This window comes from Gracilinanus agilis, chromosome 5 (assembly GCF_016433145.1).
Source record: "Gracilinanus agilis isolate LMUSP501 chromosome 5, AgileGrace, whole genome shotgun sequence".
In the NCBI taxonomy this organism is placed as follows: Eukaryota; Metazoa; Chordata; class Mammalia; order Didelphimorphia; family Didelphidae; genus Gracilinanus; species Gracilinanus agilis.
In genome coordinates this window covers 226,093,933-226,118,740 of record NC_058134.1, presented here as the reverse complement: position 1 = coordinate 226,118,740, position 24,808 = coordinate 226,093,933, and the positions used below count along the sequence as shown (strand labels likewise).

At 38.6% G+C, this 24,808-nt stretch overlaps 1 protein-coding gene across 4 annotated transcripts; it reads left to right on the top strand.

The window, feature by feature from the left end:
- Window positions 1-496: 496 nt before the first annotated feature.
- Window positions 497-24,296, top strand: TDG (thymine DNA glycosylase). 4 transcript variants are annotated; one of them, XM_044677832.1, is made up of 11 exons: window positions 497-705; window positions 5,125-5,267; window positions 10,121-10,263; window positions 13,386-13,639; window positions 15,992-16,061; window positions 18,602-18,737; window positions 18,939-19,021; window positions 19,115-19,209; window positions 22,130-22,301; window positions 22,969-23,094; window positions 23,851-24,296. In XM_044677832.1, the coding sequence occupies exons 3-11, from the start codon at window positions 10,170-10,172 to the stop codon at window positions 23,991-23,993; spliced, it is 1,173 nt and encodes a 390-aa protein (XP_044533767.1). In that variant the 5' UTR covers window positions 497-705; window positions 5,125-5,267; window positions 10,121-10,169; the 3' UTR covers window positions 23,994-24,296. The 4 variants fall into 4 exon arrangements, with proteins under 4 accessions (XP_044533767.1, XP_044533766.1, XP_044533765.1 ...); XM_044677831.1 differs by lacking the exon at window positions 5,125-5,267 and having other exon boundaries at window positions 13,389-13,639; XM_044677830.1 differs by lacking the exon at window positions 5,125-5,267.
- Window positions 24,297-24,808: the final 512 nt, after the last annotated feature.

Below are 24,808 nucleotides of genomic sequence, written 5' to 3'. Positions count from 1 at the left end.
GAGTGGCCCATCTATAAACAATTCCACGTGCAGTGTTCTATATTATAAATTGTAGTTATTATACGAATTGTTTTTAATAATTGGTGAATTGGAGGTTTAGCTTTAATACTCTGGATTATTTGAACTGCGTAGTCCGGCAGTTCCACATTCTCCAGTTTTGTTTTGTTTTTTCTGCCTGCGCAGGTGTGCCGAGGTAGCTAGTTAACCAGGTGGAGGAGAACTCCTCCACTTTCCCATCTGCTTTGCCCAAGGCAAACAGGTCCAGCCTGCTTCCAAGCTGCAGTGAAACGCTGACGTAAAGCCCACACCTCCTATCCTCCCCCTTTCTCTCTGTCCCGAAAACCCTTGCGGCAGAGCTGCTGCACCGGCAATCCCAGAACGGAGCCGATTGGCTGGCATTTCGCACCACGTGCCATGCAGGTCGCTAGAGAATTGGCTGCCGAGTGCTGGAAGGAAGGCGTAGAAGGTCTGACGGCGGCGGTGGGGAGCAGCGAAAGGGAGGGGGTGGGGCGCTCTAAGGCGGAGTAGGAGCTTGTGGGTCCATCCTGTGCCCGTCGTCTCCTTCCTTCCATCCTTCGGTTCACCCATCCATCCGTCCTGGGCAGTGACGGTGTACTTCGGCTCGGCAGGGGATCAGCAGCTCGCTAGTTAAAACTACCGACTGGAAGGGCTGCGGCGGGGAATGGAAGCCGAGGACCTGAGCAGGTACGGCTCCGGGCTGGGCAGGGGAAGGCTGCTGTCCCCCGTCCTCTCTTCCCCCCATTTATTTTCTACACCTCCCCCCGCTTCTTCTCTCCCTCGCCCACTAGCGCATGCGCTGGCACCCGAGACGGTCTTTAAATGCTTCTCATCCTGGTACAAAGGCGGAGGCCGCGCGCGTGCGCACGAGCCTATTCCCCCTCTCTCCACTGGATGCCCCACCCCCTCCCCCTCGTCCATTTTTCTTTTGGCTCTTTAGCCAGTCTTGGTTGAAGTAGATATTGATCTTTTTGTTAAGCCCTGGGGGAGACAGAGACGCAGTAAAGCTTGTGCAACAGGCCTTTCCCAACATCCTTTGGGTGTATGAAAGTGGTGTCTTCTCTTTCTGTTATATTCAGTCTCGTCGGTCTCTAGCTTGGGTTCTTAATATGTGTATGTGCTTGTGCTCTCCTCCTTTAGACTCCGAACTCTTCGAGGGCAGGGTGTGCTTTTTCCTTTCTTTGGGTTTCTCATGCTTAGCACAGTGCCTGAGACGTTGTTTTTTTAAAAACTAAATTAAATTTAAGCTTCTAGATTAAATTAAGCTTTAAAATTCCATTTAATTTTAGCTTTCAAATTTAACTTAAGGCTTAAATGTTTTACATTTTAATGGGTGGGGGGAGCGATTACGTGGCTCAGTGGATTGATAGCCCTTGAGTCTGAAGGACCCGAGTTCAATTTAAGCTTCAGACACAAGCTGTGTATGGGGTATAATGGGAGGACTAGCGCCTCTGGTGTGAGGACTTGGCTGAGCCCTTTTCTGGGCTGCTCATCCACCTTTGATGTCTACCTCTCACCCAACCTATGGCTCCAAGAAACTAGCATGTGCAGTGGCCAAACCCCAGTAAAACCACCTCAGCAGAGGGCTAAACCAGGATGAGGGGAACCAACAAGCCTCAAACCCTTTGGCGAATTGGGGAGATGTCTCTCGGAGGATACTTTTCTTAGAATAATGGGTGGAAGAAACTAGTTTGTTCCAATGGCCCTGAAGATGACCAAAGCAGGCATTGTGAAGAGCTTAGAGCTTGGTCAGACATTCAGTATGCCACAGTCATCCATGCATCCCAGGCCATTTGTAGTCATCCTGACTTTTGCCTTGCCACTGGATTTGGGTGACCCTGGAAGAGAGAATGAGACATCTGGTGGCTTTTGCCACTCTTGTGTCAATGAACTTAAATCCAGTTCATTGAAAATCGTCACTCTGTACTGGTATTGATCATCTTTGAAAAGACATCCACAATAGCTTTGTGACTGAGAACAAATAGCTTCTGTTAGCCTTTATCCAAGCATTTAATTTGACTTAACATTAAAAAATGTTTTTTGATTTAAAACAGGCCTTGTACTCAAGGTGCTTACCTCTCTGATTCAGTTTCTTGATTTTTCATCAGGGATAATAGTAGCCCCTACTAGCCCTTAGTTTGGGAGTGAGAGATGTCACAAAGGCCTTGGTGCTGCTTTAAGCTTAAATAATTGCTTAAAGCCTAAATAACTTTAAACTGCATTGAGTGAATAATATTGGACTACCTTGTATGAAAAGCCCTTCGAAAACTTTAAAGCCTAGATAATTGATTGCCATTACAATTAGAGATAAGGGAGGATTAGTGATTTTGATTGTTATTAGGCTTGGAAACTCCCTCCTCCAAAAGCTTCTTCTCTGCAATTTGAGTCTTTAGATAGTTGCCTGAGGATTCTGAGAGTTTAAGTGACTTGCTCAAGAACAGTGCCATTGGTCCTGAACAAGAACTTGAACCCAGTTCTGACTACTTCACCAACTGCCCATCACATTCTTAAATTATTGGAAGTATGTTCATAGATGAGTAAATACAGGGGAACTCTCATCTAGTTGCCTGCTATTATACAAAATAATTGAATGGGAGCTGGGGTTATTAGTATTAGGTAAGAAGGGGAGGCACTAATCCCCTACACTGCCATATATTCTTGGATCTATTTGACACTAGCCTCCTTTCAGTTGCCTGAACAAAACACTCTTATCTCTTGGCTCCTGGCATTTTCTCTGGCATTTCCTAGTCTTTGCCTTCTATCTTCTCCCTCAGCCAAAAAGTCTCACCTTTTACAGTAAGCCATTCCCAGCCCTTCTTAATTCTAAGGCCTTTCCACTGCTAATTATTTTCTATTTATCCTGTATATAGTTTGTTGGTACATATTCATTTATATCTTGCATCTTGCCCCCCCCCCTTTAATTTTTTGGCAATACAGGTATCCTTAAAGCTTTTAATAACCGAAAAAAGGCATTAACATTTTGGGGACACCCTGTATAGGAGGTGGCAGTTGAGCTACGTCTTGAAGTGAGTGAGGCTCCAGGTAAGGGGGACAGCTTTAACAAAGGTACAGTGAGGAGAACAGGAATGTTAGATCCAGGGAACAGCCAAGAGAGTTTGGCTGTGCTGTAGAGTGGATAGGCCTGGAAGGATAGATGGCAGCCAGATTGGGAACAGACTTCAGTGTCAGGAAGAGCAGTTTGAGCCAGCAGCAAAGGGACATGGTCAGCCCTACTTCTGCTTTAGGAATAGCCTAGGATCATAACTTTTTAAAACATTGTTCTAGACTAGGACATAAAGGATATTACAAGGTGTACCTGTATATTTTTTAAACCCTTACCTTCTTTCTTAGAATCAATACTGCGTATTGGTTCCAGGCAGAAGAATAATGAGGGCTAGGCAATGGGGGCCAAGTAATTTGCCCAGGGTTACACATCTAGGAGAGCTGTGTGAGAGCCAAGTCTTGGAGACAGTAAGTCCTAGATTCAAATTCGATCTCAGACACTAGCTGTGTGACCCTGGGCAAGTCACTTAACCCCCATTGCCTAGCCCTAGCCCATAGCACTATTCTGCCTTGGAACCAATGCACAGTATTGATTTTATGTTATTTTTTAAGAAAGCGAATAGCATTGTTTTTGATCATTAAAAGCCTTTCAAATTATTTGCATATTTTTGCAAATTAAGTGTTTAACAGTATAAAATATTCAGGTGCAGAATTGAATGAAAAGTTAACAAGTTGTATGGATTAGCAGTCCCATAATAATTGCCTGGCAGGGCCCCATGAAGGAATGGGAAAAGTGGCCTCCAATATGAGCCATATCTTTATATGCATGTGGACAAACAAATATGGTGGCTTTGCTATTAAATAAATAATTGCCACCTGATTGGACATCTGTCATATGCATGTTGGAAGTAAAGAAAGATGGCTTAAGAAAAAAACCAAAATCAATCCCCCACCCTCCAATCTAATTGGGTAATGGCATAGCCTAAGACTTGCACCAAAATGATGTAATTTTAGTACTAATATGGTTCAGATTTGCAAGATACTTGATGTTTATTTTCAGTGTATGTTTGCAAAATCATGCTTAAACTTTGTATAATTCTAAACAATTTACAAACATAGTTATTTCATAACTATTCAAACTTCCAGTGGAAAAATAAAAGCTATACTATTTGCTGGGAGGGGGAAAAAATGAGAAAAGGATACAGAGAGAAATCTAAAGCTACAAGGGACCTTAGAAGTCCTCTATTTCAATCCTCTCATTTTGCAATTGAGGAAACTGAGACTCAGACACTTGAACTGACTTGCTTAGGTTCACCCAAATGGTAAATAACTGAGGCAGTATTTGAACCCAGATCCAGCACTGTTTACAGATTACATCAGCATGATGAAGGATGAAATTATAGAGGGTAGAAAGGAGGTGGGAAGCCCGTTTAGAGCAAGATGGTCTGAATTAGAATCCTAACTCTACTCTTTAATTGTTTAATTGTTTGACCCTCTACAAGGAAATTCTCCTTGACCCACAGGTCATATCTGTAAACTGGGGATAATACTTGTACTACCTTCCATGAAGGATTGTTGGGAGGAAAATGCTTAGTAAATCTTAAAGCAATAGGAGTTTGAGTTGTCTATAGTAGACCCATATGTACTAGGTTGGTTGTATTGGGGATCCTGGGCCAGAATTGTTGGACAGTAATAAAGAATTAATTCCTAGTTTGACTTCATGGTTTTCTCTGACAGTGTTGATCAGAAACCATCTCCATTCTCATTTTCTCCGACATCCTTTTCTTCTGTCCTACTATACATCTTTTTAAAATTAAGGTTTTATTGGGAGGTAGCTTGATGGCTCAGTAGATATAAAGGTAGGCCTAGAGATGGGAGGTCCAGGGTTCGAATATGGCCTCAGTCACTTCTAGCTGTGTGATTCTAGGTAAGTTACTTAACCCCATCTAGACTTTACCACTCCTCTGTCTTGGAACCAATACACAATATTGATTCTAAGACAGAAGGTAAGGATTTAATAATAATAATAATGTTTTTATTGATATTTTCTGTTTTTTACATCACCATAGCTATTCTAAATTTCTCTTCCCTTCCTTCTACCAGAGAGCCATCCCATATGACAAAGAGTGGTACTTTTTAGAGAGGAAAAAAATCACGACAACTTGCCAGTACATTGAAAAGTCCAAAAACATGAGCAATGTATGACCCCTTTGGACCTCTCACCTCCACAAAGGCATAATTTGGAGGTAACTTCTCATTTCTCTTCATTCAAGTCCTGCTTGATCTTTATAATTTTGTTACATTTACTTTTGATTTTTTTTGGCATATGGTCAGTTATTCTATTTATATTCTTGTAGTTACTGTGTATATTGTACTTTTGGCTCTGTTTACTTCTGCATTAGTTCATGATAATCTTGCCATGCTTTCCTGCATTCATCACACACATCATTTCTTATAGCATTTAATATTTATATTCATATATCACAATTTATTTAGCCATTCCCATTAACAGGCATCTACTTTGTTTCCATTTCTTAGCTATCACAAAAAATGCTGGCATAGATATTTTGAAGTATATAGAGACTTTTTCCTTACCAGTGGCTTCCTTGGGATACAAGCCCCGTGGAGTTCAAAGGGTAGAGATATTTTAGTCACTTTATTTGCATAATTCCAAATTGCTTTCCAAAGTGATTATTAGTGTGCCTGTCTTACAGTATTTTTCTCTTCCCAGTTTTGGTCATCTTTACCAATTTATAGGGTATGAAGCAAAACCTCTGGGTTGTTTTGATTTCTTTTCTCAATAAGTTATTATTAGTGATTTGGAGCTTTCTTTCATATAGTTGTGAATACTTTGTGGTTCTTCTTTTAAGAACTTTTTGGTCATATTTTTTGACCACTTATCTATTGGAGAATATCTATTCTTTTTTACATATGTATATGTTAATTATTTACATATCTTAGATACTAAACCCTTATCAGAAAAATAAGATACAAAAGATTTTCCCCATTCTGTTATTTTCCTTATTATTCTTGATGCATTAATATTATCTGTGCAGAAGCTTTTCTGTTTCAAGTAATCAAAGTTATCTTTTTTAATTGCCTCTATCTCTTGTTTGATTAATAATATATCTCTTACCCATAGCAATGAACGTTCTGGGGCCTTTCTCTAGATCTTTTAACATTGTGTGGCCATCAGTACTACACATAGGCTCTGGGTTGGTAATCCCTCCCTCCTGCCAAATGGCTGGCTCATCATTTTTTCCATCATACATCTCTCTGAGGACATCCTATATCCTACTTCTCTTGTCCCCTTTCTCAGTTGGTTATGTTTTGCAGCCTGCTCACACCCACGATTCATTTCTCCTAACCCTTTGGGTTTCTCACTTCCCCTCTAAGAAGCTGCACAGTGACATAGAAATGGTGCTGAAGGAATAACAGACAAGAGAAGTTGTTGGAGTAAATGAAATGCACATTGAGGAAGCCTAGACTGAGGCAACAGTATTGAGGGATTCATTCAAATATGTCTGGAAGAGGAGAAAATACCAAAGTTTAGGGGGAAACCTTGGCCTATATTGCCAAAAAAAAAGATGACCTAGAGAATAGTAATAACCAGTGACTCATCTGCCCTTTAGTATCCTCAACCAAAGAAAATTCTCTTTTCCATGTGGTTTCCTACCTGGTTTTGCATCAGTCCTGTGTTTGCACCCAGAAAGCTGACCCCCTACTGGATACTAATAGTCTTATTCCTTCCTCTATATAATTGAAGAAACACGATATGCTAGGAAGAGGACTCTATTTGGAATTCTAGTACCTGGTGTCAAATCCAAATTCCAATATTTACTAACTTTGTGATCATGGGCAAATTACTATCTCTGAATCTTAGTTTCCTCATCTATAAATTGAGCATATTGGAATAGGTGATCTCTGAAGTCCCTTCCAATTCTAAATTCTCTTTGGCATCAAATAATAGTACCACCACCATCATCCATCAAATTTTTCATCTTCCATTAATGTTATACCTTGATACCTCATTGTACTTGGAGGTGATCCCCAGTTTTCTCCAAGGATACATCTTTCCATTAGCTTTAGTGGGTTCTATGAAGTTGGAAAGACTTTTGAATATGATCTATTGTGTCTGTAGTTAGAGGACCAGGTCTAACTATGCCTGAAGATGCCCATCACTAGGTTAGTTACTGGTTCCTTCCAAGTGTGATACATTTTTAATTGCAGCAGGTCTTGAGAATTATCTTAAGTAAGTCAGAAACGGCTTGTGATCAGCTGTGGGCACAGATGGGCTACTAGGCAGCTGTAAGAGCATTGTTGGGAAGAGGTCATGGCAAAGGAACCATCCCATTGGGTTTGGACCAGGGAACAGCCAAAGTCCATCATGGGGGTTAAGATTCCCCTGAGGGAGACCAGAACTGCCTTTCTGTTGTGTCTCATGTCTCAAGCATCTCTCCTCTGGGCTGCTCCCTTTGTGACTTCTGTGTCTGGTGGGACCATTTCCTCCCAAACAACCTTCCCCCCAAGCAGAACTCCAATAAATACTATCCCTCTCAGCAACAGTCCCCCAAATAGCCTCCTCCAACTCAGTCACTTTCCTTGATTTCCTTGGCCTCTTGGCCCAGGAACTTTTTCCTTATCCTCTCTCCAGTGCTGCAACTAGAACCTGGAACCTACACTGCAGATCATGTCAGAGCTGGCCCCAAGTGATTCTTTCTGTCTCTCTGTCTCTGTTTCTGTCTGTCTCGTCTCCCCTCCCCTCCTCTACCCTCCTCTCTTCTCCTCTTCTTGTTGTAGAACTCATCCTTCTTGACATCACAGTGCTCTTGGTTCCTTCTTTAATAAATTGGAGAAGAGGGAAAAAATGGAAAAGGAAAACCCAAACCATTGAAACCACAGAGCTGGAGAACTGACAGGATTTAGAGATGGAAGCCTTGAAATCAAGTAGTAGTCCATGGTGTATAGATGAGGAATCTAAGAATTCAAGATAGACAGGTGATAATAAGCAGCAGAACCAGGATTTGAATATAGGTCTGCCAAGCGCAGAAATGGGATTCCTTTCACCAGCTCATGTACTTTGAGGCATTCTATAAGTTACTATAAAATTTTAGCCTTGGAAAAGATCTTTGAGCCTCTGTTAAAAATCCTTTCATTTGGCCATTCAGACAGTGGAGATCTCCTGTTAAATAATATTTCACAACTAGGCAGCCCCAGAATTTGGACAAAATCCAGCTTTCCTTACTCCTCCTAGCCATGGAGTTTTTCATTGAATATGCTCTTTTCCCATACAGTGAGAATCACTGTTCAGTTGATGTTATTGGAGTTTTATAAAAGCCCAAGCAAAGAAGTTTCAATTCTATTTGGTATACTTGCTCAGCTCTTAAAGTATTGGTGTTGAAAGCAAGAATTGTAATGATTATGAACGTAACCTATAATAAATAGAAAACTAAATCCCTGGATCTCATACATTGGTATGGATTAAATCATACATCTTTGTAGACTTAAAATTTCAGGGATTCTGTCAGTTATTGAAGTTAGATTGACAGTAGGATCTGCCTTATTTCCACCAATTGAACACTATATAAAATGCTTAAATTAAAGCACCTAGATGTATAGGAAAATATCATTTAAAATATCATCAGCTATTTTGCAAGTCAGTGGATAGAGAGTCTAGTCTAGAGACAGGAGAGCTTTAGTTCAAATTTGGTCTCAAACATTTCCTGGCTGCGTCCCTGAGCAAATCATTTAACCCCAGTTGTCTAGCCCTTACCACTCTTCTGCCTTGGAACCAATACAACAATCAATAGTATTGATTCTAAGACAGAAGGTAAGAGGTTTTTATTTTTTTTTTAAGTAAATATTATTTAGGGGCCACTAAGTGGCTCAGTGGATAGAGATTTAAAGGAAGTAAATGACTGATCAAATAAATGAAACACCAGTAATGGTCTCACAGAGTAGGTAATAACATTTATATCCTCTCTCATGTCAGAGAGATGGGAGGGGGATTACTGAGGCAGAATGTTGTATTCATTCTCAGATGAATCCACTACTAGATATTTTTGTTTTATTTTATCTTTGTCACAAGTTAGGGGGTTCAATCTGAAGGTGAGATTAAAATATCTGGTATAAAGATAAAAAGGTCTGAGATAAAAAGAAGAGAAATATGGGGAATCATGACAGTAGAATTTAAAAATCTATTTTTAAATTTCTTAAACTCAAATCTTTTTGTTTACTGGCATGTAAATAGTTATGTGTAATTAGGAAAACCTCAGTTAAAAGAATTTTGTGGTAAGTTCTTATGTAAAATTAATAGTAACCTAGTAAGGTGAATAATTACCTGTTAGTTAATAATTCTTAAATTTGTATTTTCATTTTCCAGGTTATCCTAAAAGGGGGGACACCTGTGCCAGTAACTTCAAAGAGTAAATTAGGATGTTTTGTGGGAGGATGGCAATTCCTTTTGGTGCTATCACCAATCTGTATTTCAAACAGATTTTGTTAATGTATATCTGTTCACTATCAGTCTCTTTCATTTTTTCAGATTCAGCGTTCAAAGGTCTATTAGCCACTAGAAAGCTGGTCCCGAAGTTTTAGGTATGCTGCCACCACACGGTTGAATAGCTAAGCCTAGGAGAGGTAGCAATAATTCTTTTTTTTACAAGGCTTTTAATCACTTATACAGAAGTGATTTTTTTTAGGGGGGAAATTAAATGTTTGAATAGAGACTTTAATATCATAACTTAGAAATGAGTGTTATGTCACTTATTAGAACATTTTTTTCTTGTAGGATGATTATTAAAACAGATTGAACACTGAAGAGAAGTTATAGACATCTTTAATATTATGGTAGCCAGTGAAATCTACCTTGAACTGTAAATGTAGCTTTCTTTGAAGGCACGTGGCTATCCACAAATTGTGGGATCTTTCCAGCTATAGAATTCTATGGTATTTCTAGGAGAAGTATTTCTTAAGTATTCTTATTGAAATAAAGATGTAAATTCTGGTTACAAAATAGTATACTGAGGTCTGGTTATAACTTATTATTTAAATAGTTTAAAATAATATTATGAAAACATATTCTCTCTCTTTTTTAAAGATACTCTCTTGAGCAAATTCAGGCATTTTACCAATTTCCATTCCATCCAATGATGGCTGCAACTCCCAACATGGAATTTATGAATGAACAACCAGCTCTGCCAGAAATTCCAGCCCCAACCTTTGACCCAGAACCTGTTCAAGGTAGTTGTGGATGCATTGATAAGATTGAGATTTTAATTAACCAGCTTTTTTACAAAGTATGTAATTGATTGATCTTTATAGGTGACCTTTATCCTATTTGTCTTTATAAGACATATTTTCATAACTTGGTGATGTTTTTCCTTCAACCTTGCTGTAAAATATTTAACCAATGTATGGCAGGAAACTTAAGAGTGATGTGTATTAAATCACAGTTGTATGTTTTTAATAATTTGACCTTAGACATTTCCTAGCTGTGTGACCCTGATTGCCTAACCCTTACTATGCTTCTGCCTTAGAACCACTGATAGTATTGATTATAAGATGGAAAAAGGTTAAAAAAAAAACCACTAGATCTTTTTATATAATTATTTATGACTATTATCTGAATGGATAATGGTAATTTCATCATAATGTAAATAAAATTTAAAAATAAGAGGTTGCTTTTATACTGTGACAAAATAGACTTAAAAAAGTTTTTAGAACTTAACATTAATTATCTATTTCTGGCTGATTCTATGCTATCCATAATTCACTTTAAAATTGACGTTTTAAATTTTATAAAAGTATCAGAGGAAGACCTACAGTGAACTGTATAAATCTTTTATAGAGCATTTTTGGGAAAACACGGAGAAAAATCATACATGATGAGATATTTGGGGTTTGTAAGCAGCATCAATGAAACTAGAGATCAAACTGTCAAGATTAGGGTGCACCTTAGTGGCTCACTGGATTGAGATTCAGGCCTAAAGATGGAAGGTCCTAAGTTCAAATCTAGCCTCAAACATTTCCTAACTGTATGACCCTGGGCAAGTCACTTACCCCTCATTGCCTAGCCCTTACTGCTCTTTTGCCTTGGATCCAATACACAATATTGATTCTAAGACAGAAGGTAATGGTTTAAATATATATTAATTTGGACTACATATACTGGTAATATGATTTTTAAAGTGTTTTTTTTTAATTTTTTTAAAACCCTAATATCTTTTATATATATATCCTTCTATATTAATTTTATTTGTTGCAGGGCTAGGCAATGGGGGTTAAGTGACTTGCCCAGGGTCACACAGCTAGGAAGTGTCTGAGGCCAGATTCGAACCTAGGACCTCCTGTCTCTAGGCCTGGCTCTCAATCCACTGAGCCACCCAGCTGCCCCTGGTAATATGATTTTTAAAGAAAGTTGTATGTATGCCAAGCTGTCCTAATCTAACCTTGGGGGTAAATTTTAAAACAAACAGAAAGCTATGTACCAGTATGCAGAATTTTTTCACCCATTCTAACCAGCCTTTTAACTACCCTGATAAGAAAACACAGCCAATAAGAATTACTAAGCATTCACCACTAAGATCAAATGGTTTCCTGTTCTAAATTTTCTTTTACCAATTAAAATTTAGTATAAGAGTGAAGAACTTTTTTCTTTTTCTCTCTTTAAAAAAAAAAGCCACTGGTCCTTAAAAGAAAAAAAAAGTTAACAGCTATACATGAGTTTTTAAAAAAAACAAGCAATAATATGGAAATAGGTCTTGATCAATGACACATGTAAAACCCAGGGGAATTGCTCGTTGGCTATGAGAGAGGGGAGGGAAAACATGAATCATGTAACCATGGAAAATCATTCTTAATAAAATAAAAATTTAATTTAATTTAATTTAATTTTAAAAAAGGGAAAAAAGCAAACCTGAAATTGATTTAGATGTATATATTTTGGTTTTTTATCATTTAATCTTTAGAGAAGCATATTTGCTTTTTACATTAAAAATAGGGAACCTAGAATTCTGTTTAATAAATACATCAGATATATTCTAAATAAATTAATTTTTTAAAATACAGCAGATAACACAATCCTGCCTCAAAGGAAAAATATATTTTAAAGGAGATGCTGATAAGCTGGAGAGTATCAACCAGGATGGTGAAGTCTTAAGTTTTTGTTATATGATTAAAGGAAGTGGTGGTACTTAGTGTGGAGCAGAGATAACAATCTCCTGGTATTTGAAGAGCTATCACACATAATTGAGGTTCAGTAATTCTAAAGAGGCCAATTTGGACTTGATATTAGGAGAAACTTTCTAACAATGAGAACAATTAAAAAATGGGATTCATTGGCCCATTGGGCATCAGGATCTTGCTTTCTTGAGACCTCCTAAGCAAAGGCAAAAATTGGGGGAGGGGAACACTGGTGAGGTCTTTGGCAAAAAAAGGATTTTTGTTCAAGCGTGAGCTGGACATGACATTCTCCACAATTCCAGTCTTGGCTCTGACACTAGTTGTGGAGCCTTGGGGAAATTAGTCTCTTTCAATACTCCAGTTTTGTTATCTATAAAAAAGAGGGATCAGACTTGATGGCTATCAAGGTCTCTTCTAAATCTGTGATTCTTTCTAAATTTAAGAGTATATAAACATTATGTACAGTTTTATTTTACATCATCTATAATTTTGTAAACAAAATATTTTAATGACTCCCCAAAATTTGGAAGTACAAGTGTTTTTGAAATACTTTTTTCTCTCATTTCCTAGAGAGAAAAACTTAATTTTTTTCTCTGGAAAGTGAGAAGTATCAGGTTTTATTTTCTAGAGATTAAAAAAAAAGTCTTCTCTCTTGTGATAATATCTCCACCTTGTGGCCTTTTTAGAGTATGGCTTTTTAAGATTGTTATGTTTTTGGGCAGCTGGGTAGCTCAGTGGAGTGAGAGTCAGGCCTAGAGACAGGAGGTCCTGGGTTCAAACCCGGCCTCAGCCATTTCCCAGCTGTGTGACCCTGGGCAAGTCACTTGACCCCCATTGCCCACCCTTACCAATCTTCCACCTATGAGACAATACACCGAAGTACAAGGGTTTAAAAAAAAAAAGATTGTTATGTTTTTAAAATTATATTCTAAAATGTTAACTCATGTTAATATGCTGAATTAAAATCGTATACAGTTTGTAGTATGATTATTACCAAACTTTAATGTGTTGACTTTTAAGAGCAATTTATAGATTCCTTTGAGCAGACCTCTAGCCTAAGTTATTGACATTTTAAAATACATAAGATCTTATGAAGGTTCTGCTTATGGTGAGCACTAAATATTGTACATATGAAATAGAAATATCAGATATCTACAACCTCAGTAATTCTAATGTTTCAGAAGAAAAGGGAAGAAAAAGAAGAACCAGATCATCAGAGCCAAAAAAGCCAGAGCCAAAAAAACCTGCCGCATCCCCAAAATCAGCCAAGGGGAAACAAGAAAATCCAAGGGGAAAATCCAAGGGGAAACAAGAAAAAATTACAGATACTTTCAAAGTGAAAAGGAAAGTAGATCGTTTTAATGGAGTCTCAGAAGCCGAACTTCTGACCAAGACCCTGCCTGATATTTTGACCTTCAACCTAGATATTGTAATTGTAAGTTGATATCTTCTTCAAATTTCATATAGCAGGCTGATTTTTTTCAGTGGGTTATCTGTCATTTCTAGGCATATAGTGGCAGATGTAGTGGCATCTTGATATAAAGATTCATTTCCTCGATCACATGGTTTGATGGGGATATGATTAGGGATGCAGACTCTAAACGATCACTCTATTGCAAATATTAATAATATGGAAATAGGTCTCGATCAATGATACATGTAAAACCCAGTTGAATTGCTCATTGGCTACGGGAGGAGGGAGGGAAGAAGGGAAGGAAAGAATACAAATCATGTAACCATGGAAAAATACTCAAAATTAATTAATTAATTAATTGGTTAAATTTTTTGAGAAAGATTCCTTTCTGAATATCTCTTTTGGGGATTATAAGTATCAACTTCTGAGCCACTAAAAGTTACATTGCAAGACAATGCCTAATTTTCTTTTGAAAAGAAGTTTCACTAAGAGCTAAAAGATAAAGAGAACAAAACTTATCTCTTAACCAAAGCTATCTAGACAGCTCCCTCTCAGCCCCATTGCCCTTCTGGTTTTTCATTCTCACCTTGCTTCATGAACCACATTTCCTAATAGATTTCTGCCACCTTTCTTCTTGTCTGTTAAGTTGATCAAAAGGAATTTATAGCATAAGCAGGACAGGCACTGAGCCATGATGTGGGGACTTCTTTCTGAACCAGATGCCAGTGTAAACTGGTCATGGCACTTTCTTCATTTTTTCATTTTCTTCTTTGACAAGAATACTTGAGTTGGGGTTTTGTGAATATTTAGGATATATATGTTATGAAATGGATAGACCAATGTGAAGTACTATTTTCTAGCCTAGGTTGCTATAGAACTTTATAGTAAACAAAACTTTTTCCTTACAAGAAAACTGTTAGGTTTTCTCCATTTTGCCAGTAAGAAAATAGGCTCAGAGAGAGTAACACGTGCAGTGTAAGGCGGGGAAAGGGGTTTTACAGGTTCAATATATTAAAGGTGGTCGCCAGAGGATTGAACTATTATCAATCCTCAATTAAGAATAATCTCAAATCAAAATTGACTTTTATGTAAATTTATTTACATGAGAGAAGAGAGAGAGAAAGACATTAAGAATATCTCACTGGGGGCAGCTGGGTAGCTCAGTGGATTGAGAATCAGGCCTAGAGACAGGAGGTCCTAGGTTCAAATCCGGCCTCAGACACTTCCCAGCTGTGTGACCCTGGGCAAGTCACTTGACCCCCATTGCCCACCCTTACCACTCTTCCACCTATGAGACAATACACCGAAAGTTAAGGGTTTAAAAAAAGAACATCTCACTGATGATTAGTCCAGATATATCTTCACCCTCAGCCGAGGGTTAAAGGGCCTGAGGCCCGGAGGTGAATGGAGCAAACTCCACTCACAGAGTCTATAAAGGAAGTTTCCCAATAGAAGTTCAGGAAGATTCGGTCTTTAAACTCACCACGTGGAACAGTCTCAGTCACGAACCAGCGAAGCTCCCTCAGGTCTCCTCCATCACACCAGTCGCAGCCTCAATCCTCCTCCTCTTTGGAAGGGGTCACATATATGTCACTTTCAGTGCTTTCTCATAGAAAGCGTAGGGGGCGGTGTGTTGATTCTGATTGGTTACTCACTCTAGCACACGTGGGTTAGGACTGCCCAGAATTGTAAGGTGCTGTCACCTTTGTGTAGACTTAATTTAATTATCTCAGCAGAGTCCCACAATTGGTGTCAAAAACAGGACTTCAACTCAGGTCTTCCAATGCCACATGCTGTGCTCTTTCCCAACAAATGGTGCTACTTCTTACCAAGAGCACCAAGTTCTTTTCTGATTTTCATGCCTCCTAATCTAAATTTTGATATAAATGCCTTTAAAGAGGTTTGAAATATTGCAGTTAGGGTTAAACTTTTAAGTCAGAAATATCAGACACATATCTCACAACATTCCAGATTGTGCCCAAACCAGATTAAAATGTAATTGGGAAATATTTAACAAAATAAATAAAATATAATAGATAACAGTACATTTTAAAACTTAAATCATTATGTGGCCCACAGAGACCCCTTATATATGGCTCCCATTTCTATTTGAGTGTGACCCCCACTGCTTTAGCTAAAAGGCATGTGATGTAACTGATCCAAATTGAGAAAATAATTTAGGACAAAAATTTTTTTTTCTAAAATGAAATCATTTCCTCAAATTCAGTCTAGAAAGTTATTAGAAAGCATAGCTTGCTATCTGCATTTATTTATATCTGTCTATTAATAGTTTCACTGTAGAAATGAAGCATTTTTCCCTCCAATAGATTCCATCTTGGTAACACTAAAATTTTGAAATATCTTACTTTCTAGATTGGCATAAACCCCGGACTAATGGCAGCCTACAAAGGGCATCATTACCCAGGACCCGGAAACCATTTTTGTAAGTTGTTTCTGACTGAGAACTTTTTCATTGTCAATTGTAATTGGCCTTAAAGGTAGATTATTTTTTTCTTGCCTTATCCTGGCATGGGGTTGGCACTCAGGTTTATAAGTCTGGCTAGGTCTACTAAGCTAGAACTGAATAGTTCACTGAGGAATAGTGTCTACTGTCACACATGAACCCTAGTTAAGTAAAGTAAAGGAACTCATCACTAGAAGGTGGGGGAGGGGGGTCACTAGGTGATGACTTTTTTGGGGCAGTAGTAAGCCATAAAATCGGTAAATACAAAATACAAAATACAAAATAGCCCCATACCCTGAACAGCACCCCCCTACTTCTAGCCAAAAGTCATTAGGTAGTAAAAAATGTAGGACAAAGGGTGCTAAAAACCATCTAATCCTTAGAATGTTGACAGAGAACTGTTTATACCAGATATAGTTTCTGCCCAGGGTCCAAATAATTTCAGTACTAGAAGAGCTCACCCATCTCCATATTGACATTCTCACTGTAAGTAAATCAAAATCCCTAACAGAGCTGTACCTTAATGGAAATGTGACAGATATAGGCTGGAATCAAGGTGGTGGGTAGCAGGAAGAAGTACATCCAGGTTCCCCTACCAGGCTTCCTTTACAAAGATTTTGGACTTATTGTTCCATTATGCTTCATGTAAAAACTCCTTTTATTGAATGCATGTCAACAGCTTAGAGCCTTCTAGTACTAAAGGAGTAAATAACTATTAAGGAACCCAGGTGTCCTTGACTTCAAGACCTTGACACCTACCTCTAAAGTAATGAAGTTACAACTTCAGAATGCTTTTACTTCTTATCCAAGGAATTCACGTGTCCTGTGTGATTTTGTTTGCCTTTGTCTCTGGGTATTTTGGGGGTAGGTGGTGGTATCATCTATCAACACAAAGGGAAAAAATAATAATCAGATTGAATTACCACACTTCTAAAAATAAAAACAAAAACGAAAACAAACAAAAAACCTCTCATGCTAGAGGAGTCATAAATGACCTGATCTCCAGTCTCAGAAGATGGTGATCCAATTTAGCTAAACTGGTCCTTTCCAGTGTTTCACCAAGAATTCTAATGCCACGAAGGAGCAATGTCACCAGAGTCCATATCATCCAGGAGACAAAATATAAAGATACTTTTGAGGTGCAAAATTTTAGGATATCATTTTTTAAATCTCAAGCATGAAAAATTCTGATCATTAGATTCATAGAAACTTAGAAGAGAAAGGAACCCTAGAGGCCATCTTTCCTAGTTTTCAGTTAGGGTAGAAAAGTTATCCTTGTAAAAGACTTCCTTTTATTATAGCTTTATTAGAGCTTCAGGACTAGCTGTCAAATGAATGAATGAATGAATGAATGAATGAAGCACTTCTGTGTTTCCTGTGGATAAAGCACTACCCTGAGTTCCAGGGTTACAAATAAAGAAAAGTCAGACAGACAACCCCTACTGTCCAGGAACTTTATGTTATAAAAGGAGAGATAACTCATATGGAAGGTTTCAACTTAAAGGCAGATGGAAAATCCCATGCAGGATACAGCAGTAAAGTAGATGGTAATGCCTCTTTCTTAATGTCATTTCCTCTGATAAAATTAGAACCATTTCTGATGTAAAATCCAGGACTTGCGTCACCAGAGCTTTCTTTTCTGGGTCTTCTGTAGCTTTGGCTGTAGCCCCAGGAGAAACAGTCCCCTGGCTACGTCTCCACAGGTTGTTAGATGGCTGAGGATCCTGGGCTATCTCCATTGAAGTCTAAAGGGAGAGGGTGGTCAAGGCTTTAGTAATGATTTGGCTTTCCTGTCTCTGCAGAGTGCCTTGTGGACTCAGGATTGCCTACCCTCGGGGTGGCAATTGGTTGGTAGTTGATGGAGATGGCCAGTCCCTTCCTTATTGAATGATGGCTATGAGGGTAGGGCAAAAGCAGCATTGTGGTCTGGGTAGTGCTGCCACTCTCAGAACTCCTGCTTCTATGTGGCATTGGTCGGGAAATGGTACTTTTGGCCATGAGGAAAATGGGCCTTTTTCCACAATGATTTCTCCCTTCAATGATAGCATCAGGGATTGAGCTGGAAACCAGTCTAGTGGGCTGGGGGTACTGCCATTCTCAAGGATCTCAGAATCAGCTTCCTGGGCTGTCACCATCAAGGGAATTTCCTAAGGGGCTAGGATATTACCATTCTCACAGATCTCTCAGAATCAGAGATCTGGGCTATCACCATCTAAGGGGAGATATGGTGGGCTGAGGTCATGATTGTGGCGATGACTTGACTTGGCCTGAATGAGGTGCTTCTTCCTCTCCCAAAGGGAACCTGGCTGCTTCAGCTAGGCTGGCTCACCTCCCCTCTGTTAGTGAAAAAGGATACTCTTCTGCTCTTATTGTATTGTGATGATATGCTTTTAGTGTTCTGCTTGTTAGTGAGAAGGGGTTTGTCATTAGTTTTTTTGTTTTTTTGTTTTATATGGTACAGAATAGAAAATCTCTTAAAAGAAAACCTTGGTGTTTTTTTTTTTTTACTTTTGTTATAGGGAAATGCCTCTTTATGTCTGGGCTGAGTGAAGTCCAGTTAAATCATATGGATGACCATACTTTGCCAGGAAAGTATGGCATTGGCTTTACAAATATGGTTGAAAGGACCACCCCAGGCAGCAAGGATCTTTCAAGGTAGGGCAGGAAAAATGATTTTTAATGCTGCGAAACATAAACCTTGTGGACCGCAATTATCTGCTCCTTCTCCATTTTCCATCTTGTTATAGAATTATGATGCTGGGCTTGTTTTTGTTTTAATTCTAAAGATTTGCCAAGATGGCTTATTTACTGCATTATATGGGGCTATCTCTTGACTACTCTGTTATTCCATTTTAGTAAAGAGTTTCGAGAAGGAGGTCGTATTTTGGTGCAGAAATTACAGAAGTACCAACCTCGAATAGCAGTTTTCAATGGAAAATGTAAGATTTTTCTATGCCCTCCAGCTGACTTTCTGATGTTGTTGATGTTATTTCCCATGATTCTGCATGTTATTATGGTTTGTTTTATTTCAGGTATTTATGAAATTTTTAGTAAAGAAGTTTTTGGAGTAAAAGTTAAGAAGTTGGAATTTGGACTTCAGCCCCATAAGGTCCCAGATACTGAAACTGTAAGTTCCTCAAACTGCATTTGTTAGCAGAATAGTTATGGATGGAAAAGAAAAGATTTTTAGTTAGGTTAGCCTTTCCTCTTCCTCAGACCACAGTAATTAATGATAAGGAAAATAACATACTGATCTAAATAAAGTCTATACTATACCTCTAAGATATGATCTCTCTGAAAGGAAAAAATAGACAGACTACAGTAACACCAAACACAAATCACGTTCATGGTTTCTAGAAACCAATTTTAGGGGAGAAACAATTTGGCCCATAGTTAGGCCAGTGTAGTTACATGAATTAGTTTATATTGCTGAATAGTACTTTTTTGATTTAAGATGTAAACTATATGTATGAATGGTTAGTTAAGCAAATGAATTAAGTCCTGTAAATGCTATAGCTACCAAAAAGTTAAAATATACCTGTAAAATTCAAGCATATTGGGGTGAAATCAGGAAGACCTGGGTTCAAATCTGGCCTGACACTTCCTAGCTGTGTGACTTAATCCCAGTTGTCCAGCCCTTACCACTCTTGAATAAAAGGCAATGTCTTTTGTTTGTTTTTAATTTAAGTATGTGATCTTTTACTAACAAGGTAGTAAAAAGGACAAAATTATAACGATGCTAGAAATTTATTTTTTTTTATGAAGAAAGAATTTTAATGTTCAAAATCATTTTACTTTATAAATTCATTTATCCTATAAATTTTTATAGGCTTGTACTCCGCAATGCCATATTTAAGGGAAGATAGAAATACAAATAAAACAAAAGTCCTTTTTTTTAGTGTAGAAATGAAGAATATCTCAGATCAAACATATAATTATATACCTGCTCTTAATCAATAGAATCAATAGATTTCATAAAGGGTTCCTTTTTATAGGTGTCAAGTTATTTATATGACTTATTTGTAGAGAAATGCCTAATTTCCTTTATTATCACAAGCAGTGATTTTCATGCTTAGTAACCTTTTATTGGACGAATGGACACACACACACACACACACACACACACACACACACACATTTACCTTATAGGAGGTAAGCTCCTTGAGGATAGGGGCTGTTTTACTTGTATCTATACGCCTACCATCTGGCACTTAGTAGGAGCTTAATAAATGCTTGATTGGCTTCCAGCCATCAAAATGGCAGAGTAAAGAACATTCCAAGCTCAACAAACTAATCTCCAAACAACCACAAAAAAACAAAAACAAAAAAAACCTACCTCAAAACACATTGTGGAGTGACAGAACCAACAGAAGCAGTGAAGCAGGGTTTCAGTCAAAAAACCCTAAAGGGGAGGCAGCTGGGTAGCTCAGTAGATTGAGAACCAGGCCTAGAGACGGGAGGTCCTAGGTTCAAATCCGGCCTCAGACACTTCCCAGCTGTGTGACCCTGGGCAAGTCACTTGACCCCCATTGCCCACCCTTACCACTCTTCCACCTATAAGTCAATACACAGAAGTTAAGGGTTTAAAATTCAAAACAAAACAAAACAAAACCCTAAAGGGACAGCAGGAAGGACCTGTCTCAGTAGGTTAAATGGAGAGAGCAGTGGAATCAACAGTAGGAGGAGCTGCATGGTTAATCCTTAGCAGAAGGAATAACTTCAGCAATTGTAACACCAGAGGGAGCTGGTAACTGAGGAGTGGAATTCAGCTAATAAAACCACTGCATATGGCACCCAGGAGAAAACTTGAGGGGGGCAGTACTCGGGATAAGATTAGGGTTTTGATTTTAAAAGATCATTCTACAGCAAATATGAATAACATGGAAATAAGTTTTGAAGAGTGATACATGTATAACTTGTCAGCTCAGGGAAGGGGGAAGGAAAGAATATGAATCATATAACAATGGAAAAATATTCTTTTTAAAAATTTTTATTTTGAATATTTTCCCCTAGTTACATATTTCATATTCTTTCTCTCTCCCCCAAACCCCTCTAACTTCCCCCTTAGCTGATGCACAATTCCACTGGGTTTTACAAGTATCATTGATCAAGACCTAATTCCATATTATTGATAGTTGGACTAGAGTTATTGTTTAGTGTCTACATCCCCAATAATATCCCCAACAGCCCATGTGATCAAGCAGTTGTTCATGGAAAAATATTCTAAATAAATTGTAACAAAAAAATTGTTTTTGAGGTCTAGGGATATGACTTTTGGGGGAAAGATGAAGACAAAAATACTTTTTACACTTAAAAAAAAAACAAGTTATGGTATATGGTTGTAATAGATTAGTATTGTGCCATAAGAAATGACAAACAAACCCTGGAAAGACTCATGTGAAGTGAGCAAAACCAGGAGAATGCTGAACACGGTCGCAGCAATAAAATTCAATGATCAGCTCTGAATGATCAATGAGTGTCATATCTTCAGTGCAATAAGGATCTAAGGCAACTCCAAGGGACTTGTGATGAAAAAGGCTATCCACCACCATAGAAGGAACAGATGAGGTCTGAATGCAGTTTGAAACATGCTGTTCTTCATTTTATTTCCTCTGTGAATTTTCCTCTAGTGTAAACAATGTGTGTCTTATCTCACAACATGATGAACAGGAAAATATATGTTGTATTAATACATGTACAGTTTGCCATATTGGGGAGGGAAAGGGGGTGGGAGGGAGGGAGAGAACATGGATTGGAAAATGTGAGAAAATGATTATTAAAAATTGGACCAATATGTAATCTGGAAAAAAAAGAAAGAAAAAACTTTAAAAAATGAATGATGGATTAATCTGATTTTGCTTCCCCAAAGAACCCTTTTCTCCTACCAGCCAGCTGACTGAGCAAGTCCGTTGGCCACTCTGGGCCTCATGGGTTGGAGTCTTGCCCCTGGGGTGGGGGTGAGGGGGTATGTGAAATGGGGGCAAAAGGACAAGGGAGGCTATTGTTCTGGCCTGGCTCCTTCTCATTCTCAATGTCTCCACTTTTAGCTCTGCTATGTCATGCCGTCATCCAGTGCCAGGTGTGCTCAGTTCCCACGGGCCCAAGATAAAGTGCATTATTATATCAAGCTGAGAGATTTGAGAGATCAGCTGAAAGGTGTCGTACCAAATACAGATGTGCAGGAGGTGCAGTATACATTTAATCTGCAACTTGCCCAAGGTAAGTACACAAAGGCAGAGGCAGCGTGGTCTCCATTAGGCCAACAGTCTCCTAAGATACATTTGATTCAAATGATTTCTTTTAGGGAAAACATTTTTGCCTCTTACTTTTCCCCTCACCTCCAGGCTTTTCTAGTAATTCCTCTCAACACCTCCTCCAGGCTTTCAGATCTCCCTACATGAGAGCCTTTTGGGGGTCACTGGCATCTCATGAAGCCTTAGGATGTCTTCCCAGAGTAATGTTTGGTTGTTTTTCTAAGGCACAAAAATAGAATACTTAGGATTACAAACTAAACCAATTAGAGTAAAAATTGCTAGGGCATATGTTTTTTAAAATGTCTGTAGGTTACAGGTTAAGAACCTCTGTCCTAGAGAAGTGGTTGTTGGGTTTTGTTTTTGTGTTTACAATGTAGCAGGGAGGAATTGGGTTGGGACCAAGAAACATTATAACATGCTTTTAGAATTACAAATGAGGTAGCCAGATATCTTTGAAGTTCCTTCTGCACCCAAATTACCATTATAGAAAAAAGATGTTTGGGTGAGCACAGATATTTTTTGGATTTCTGCAAAGGTGAATTACTGAGTAACACTTTCAACTTCTAGCTTCTTTGAGTAACTATATTCAAACTAATGTTCAAAGGAGTTTTAATGTTTTTTTTCTTATACAGAGGATGCAAGGAAGATGGCTGTTAAGGAAGAAAAGTACGATCCTGGCTATGAGGCAGCCTATGGAGGTGCTTACTGTGAAAAGGCGTGTGATGTTGAGCCATGTGCCTTCTCTTTAGATGGAACAGGTAGAGTGATGCCTCCCTTTGTATGTCATGGAACTGTTCTGCTGTTTTCCCAGACCATAATGACATCATAATTTTGACCATGTTGAGGAAGCAGTGGGGCATGGTACAGTGAAAGTTAACTTGGAGTCAGGAAGCCTTGGCTTCACCTCCCACCCCTGACCCTAGCTCTGTGACCCTGGGAGTGCCACCTGCCCTCTGTGACTCGGGCAGGCTCCTTAGGACTCGTCTGCTAAGTGTCAGGCGGGTCATAATCTGTTGTGATGAAGGGAAGCCTCTTGCCTTCTCTTTAAAAATAGCAGTGTTACTCTAAGTAATTAGGTTAATGATGGCAGAGATAGAGTGACCAATTTAATGTGTAATTAGAAGAAAAAATGGTTTCTTGTCAATTATTATAATTCAAAATAATAACCTGTAATATAATGTTTAACCCTTAACTTTAGAATCCATACTAAATATTAGTTCCAAAACAGAAGAACAATAAGGTCTGGGCAGTGGGAGTCCTCCTGATTCCATGCCTCATGTTCAGCTGCCCTTCCCGCATATCACTTGAATGATTTTACCACCCTGAACAACTTTAAAAATGGTTCTGTTTTCAGATATTTAATAATGAAATTCTAGTTTATGACATTGTCTTTGGTAAATCTGCTTCCCAGAAACCTTGACCATCATTTCCCATTCTCCTTTAAAGATCTTCAGTTTGTCATCTCAGTCTTATAGACAGAATAAACTAATAATTGATTTTTTTTTCTTACCTAGGAACAAATAATGCAGTCTTAAGCGGAGAACCAACTTTTGGGGACATTGCAAGTGATCAGTGGATGACGCAGTCATTCACAGACCAGATTCTGCCTTCATTCAGTCCCTTTGGGACACCAGAGCAAGAGGGTGGCTGTGTGTGAAAACAGCCTTCAGAAGCTCATCCTAAATGCTGCAGTTTTAATGCAGCTGTCCAAAAGAAGAGTGCCTCAGTTCACCAGCTGAAGCATTTTAAGTGGATTTTACTCCTTTCATTATTTTCTGATAACCCCAAACTGTTGTGTGGTAGGATTAACTTGAGCTAGCTAGATAGTGTAAAGCAAATGTAGATCCTTTTGTATGTGAGTTTTTATATTTAACTTATACCATTATTACAGTTTTTGACAAACTGTAGTCTCATTTTGGAAGAAATGATTTCTTTTGGGAGTTGCTTGTAGTTCGTTGTTTGTTTTTTTTTTTTAACAGCTTGTATATTTATACTTCTTAAACCTGCATATAGCAAGAAATTCCAGGGACCCTCATATGCCTGAAAAGCACATTCTGTGCATGATTGTCACGGGTACAGACACAGATGTGTCACAATTCACATGTGCACATGACACACTTCATCTGCTGTCCGTGGAACATGTACTTTGGAACTTGGGGGTTTTCCAGTTGTGCTGATGTAGGACCTTAAATCATTTTTCCCCCAAAGTGGCCCCTTCCCCATGTGGCCAGCGGTTTGCATTTATTGGTAAGGAAGTTGCCTGGGCTCAATCCATGTGTGGCTCAGGATCAGAGCCGGCCGCCTTTACTCTGCAACAGGCCAACAGCTGGCCATCCCCCAGGAGCTGGCATAAAGCAGTCAGCTCTGGGGAATGCAGGCAGGCTGTTGAAAATCACATTTTCAATGGTTCATTTGTCACTTGGCAGATTGTTCCTTGTGAGGATGAACAGAGGTATGTGGTTTGGAGGCAGT

Coding starts and splice junctions, on each gene's coding strand:
- TDG (XM_044677830.1), top strand. CDS start 683: ATGGAAGCCGAGGACCTGAGCAG. Junction 16,062..18,601: donor AGGACCCGGAAACCATTTTT/GTAAGTTGTTTC, acceptor CTTTTGTTATAG/GGAAATGCCTCTTTATGTCT. Junction 23,095..23,850: donor CTTCTCTTTAGATGGAACAG/GTAGAGTGATGC, acceptor TTTCTTACCTAG/GAACAAATAATGCAGTCTTA.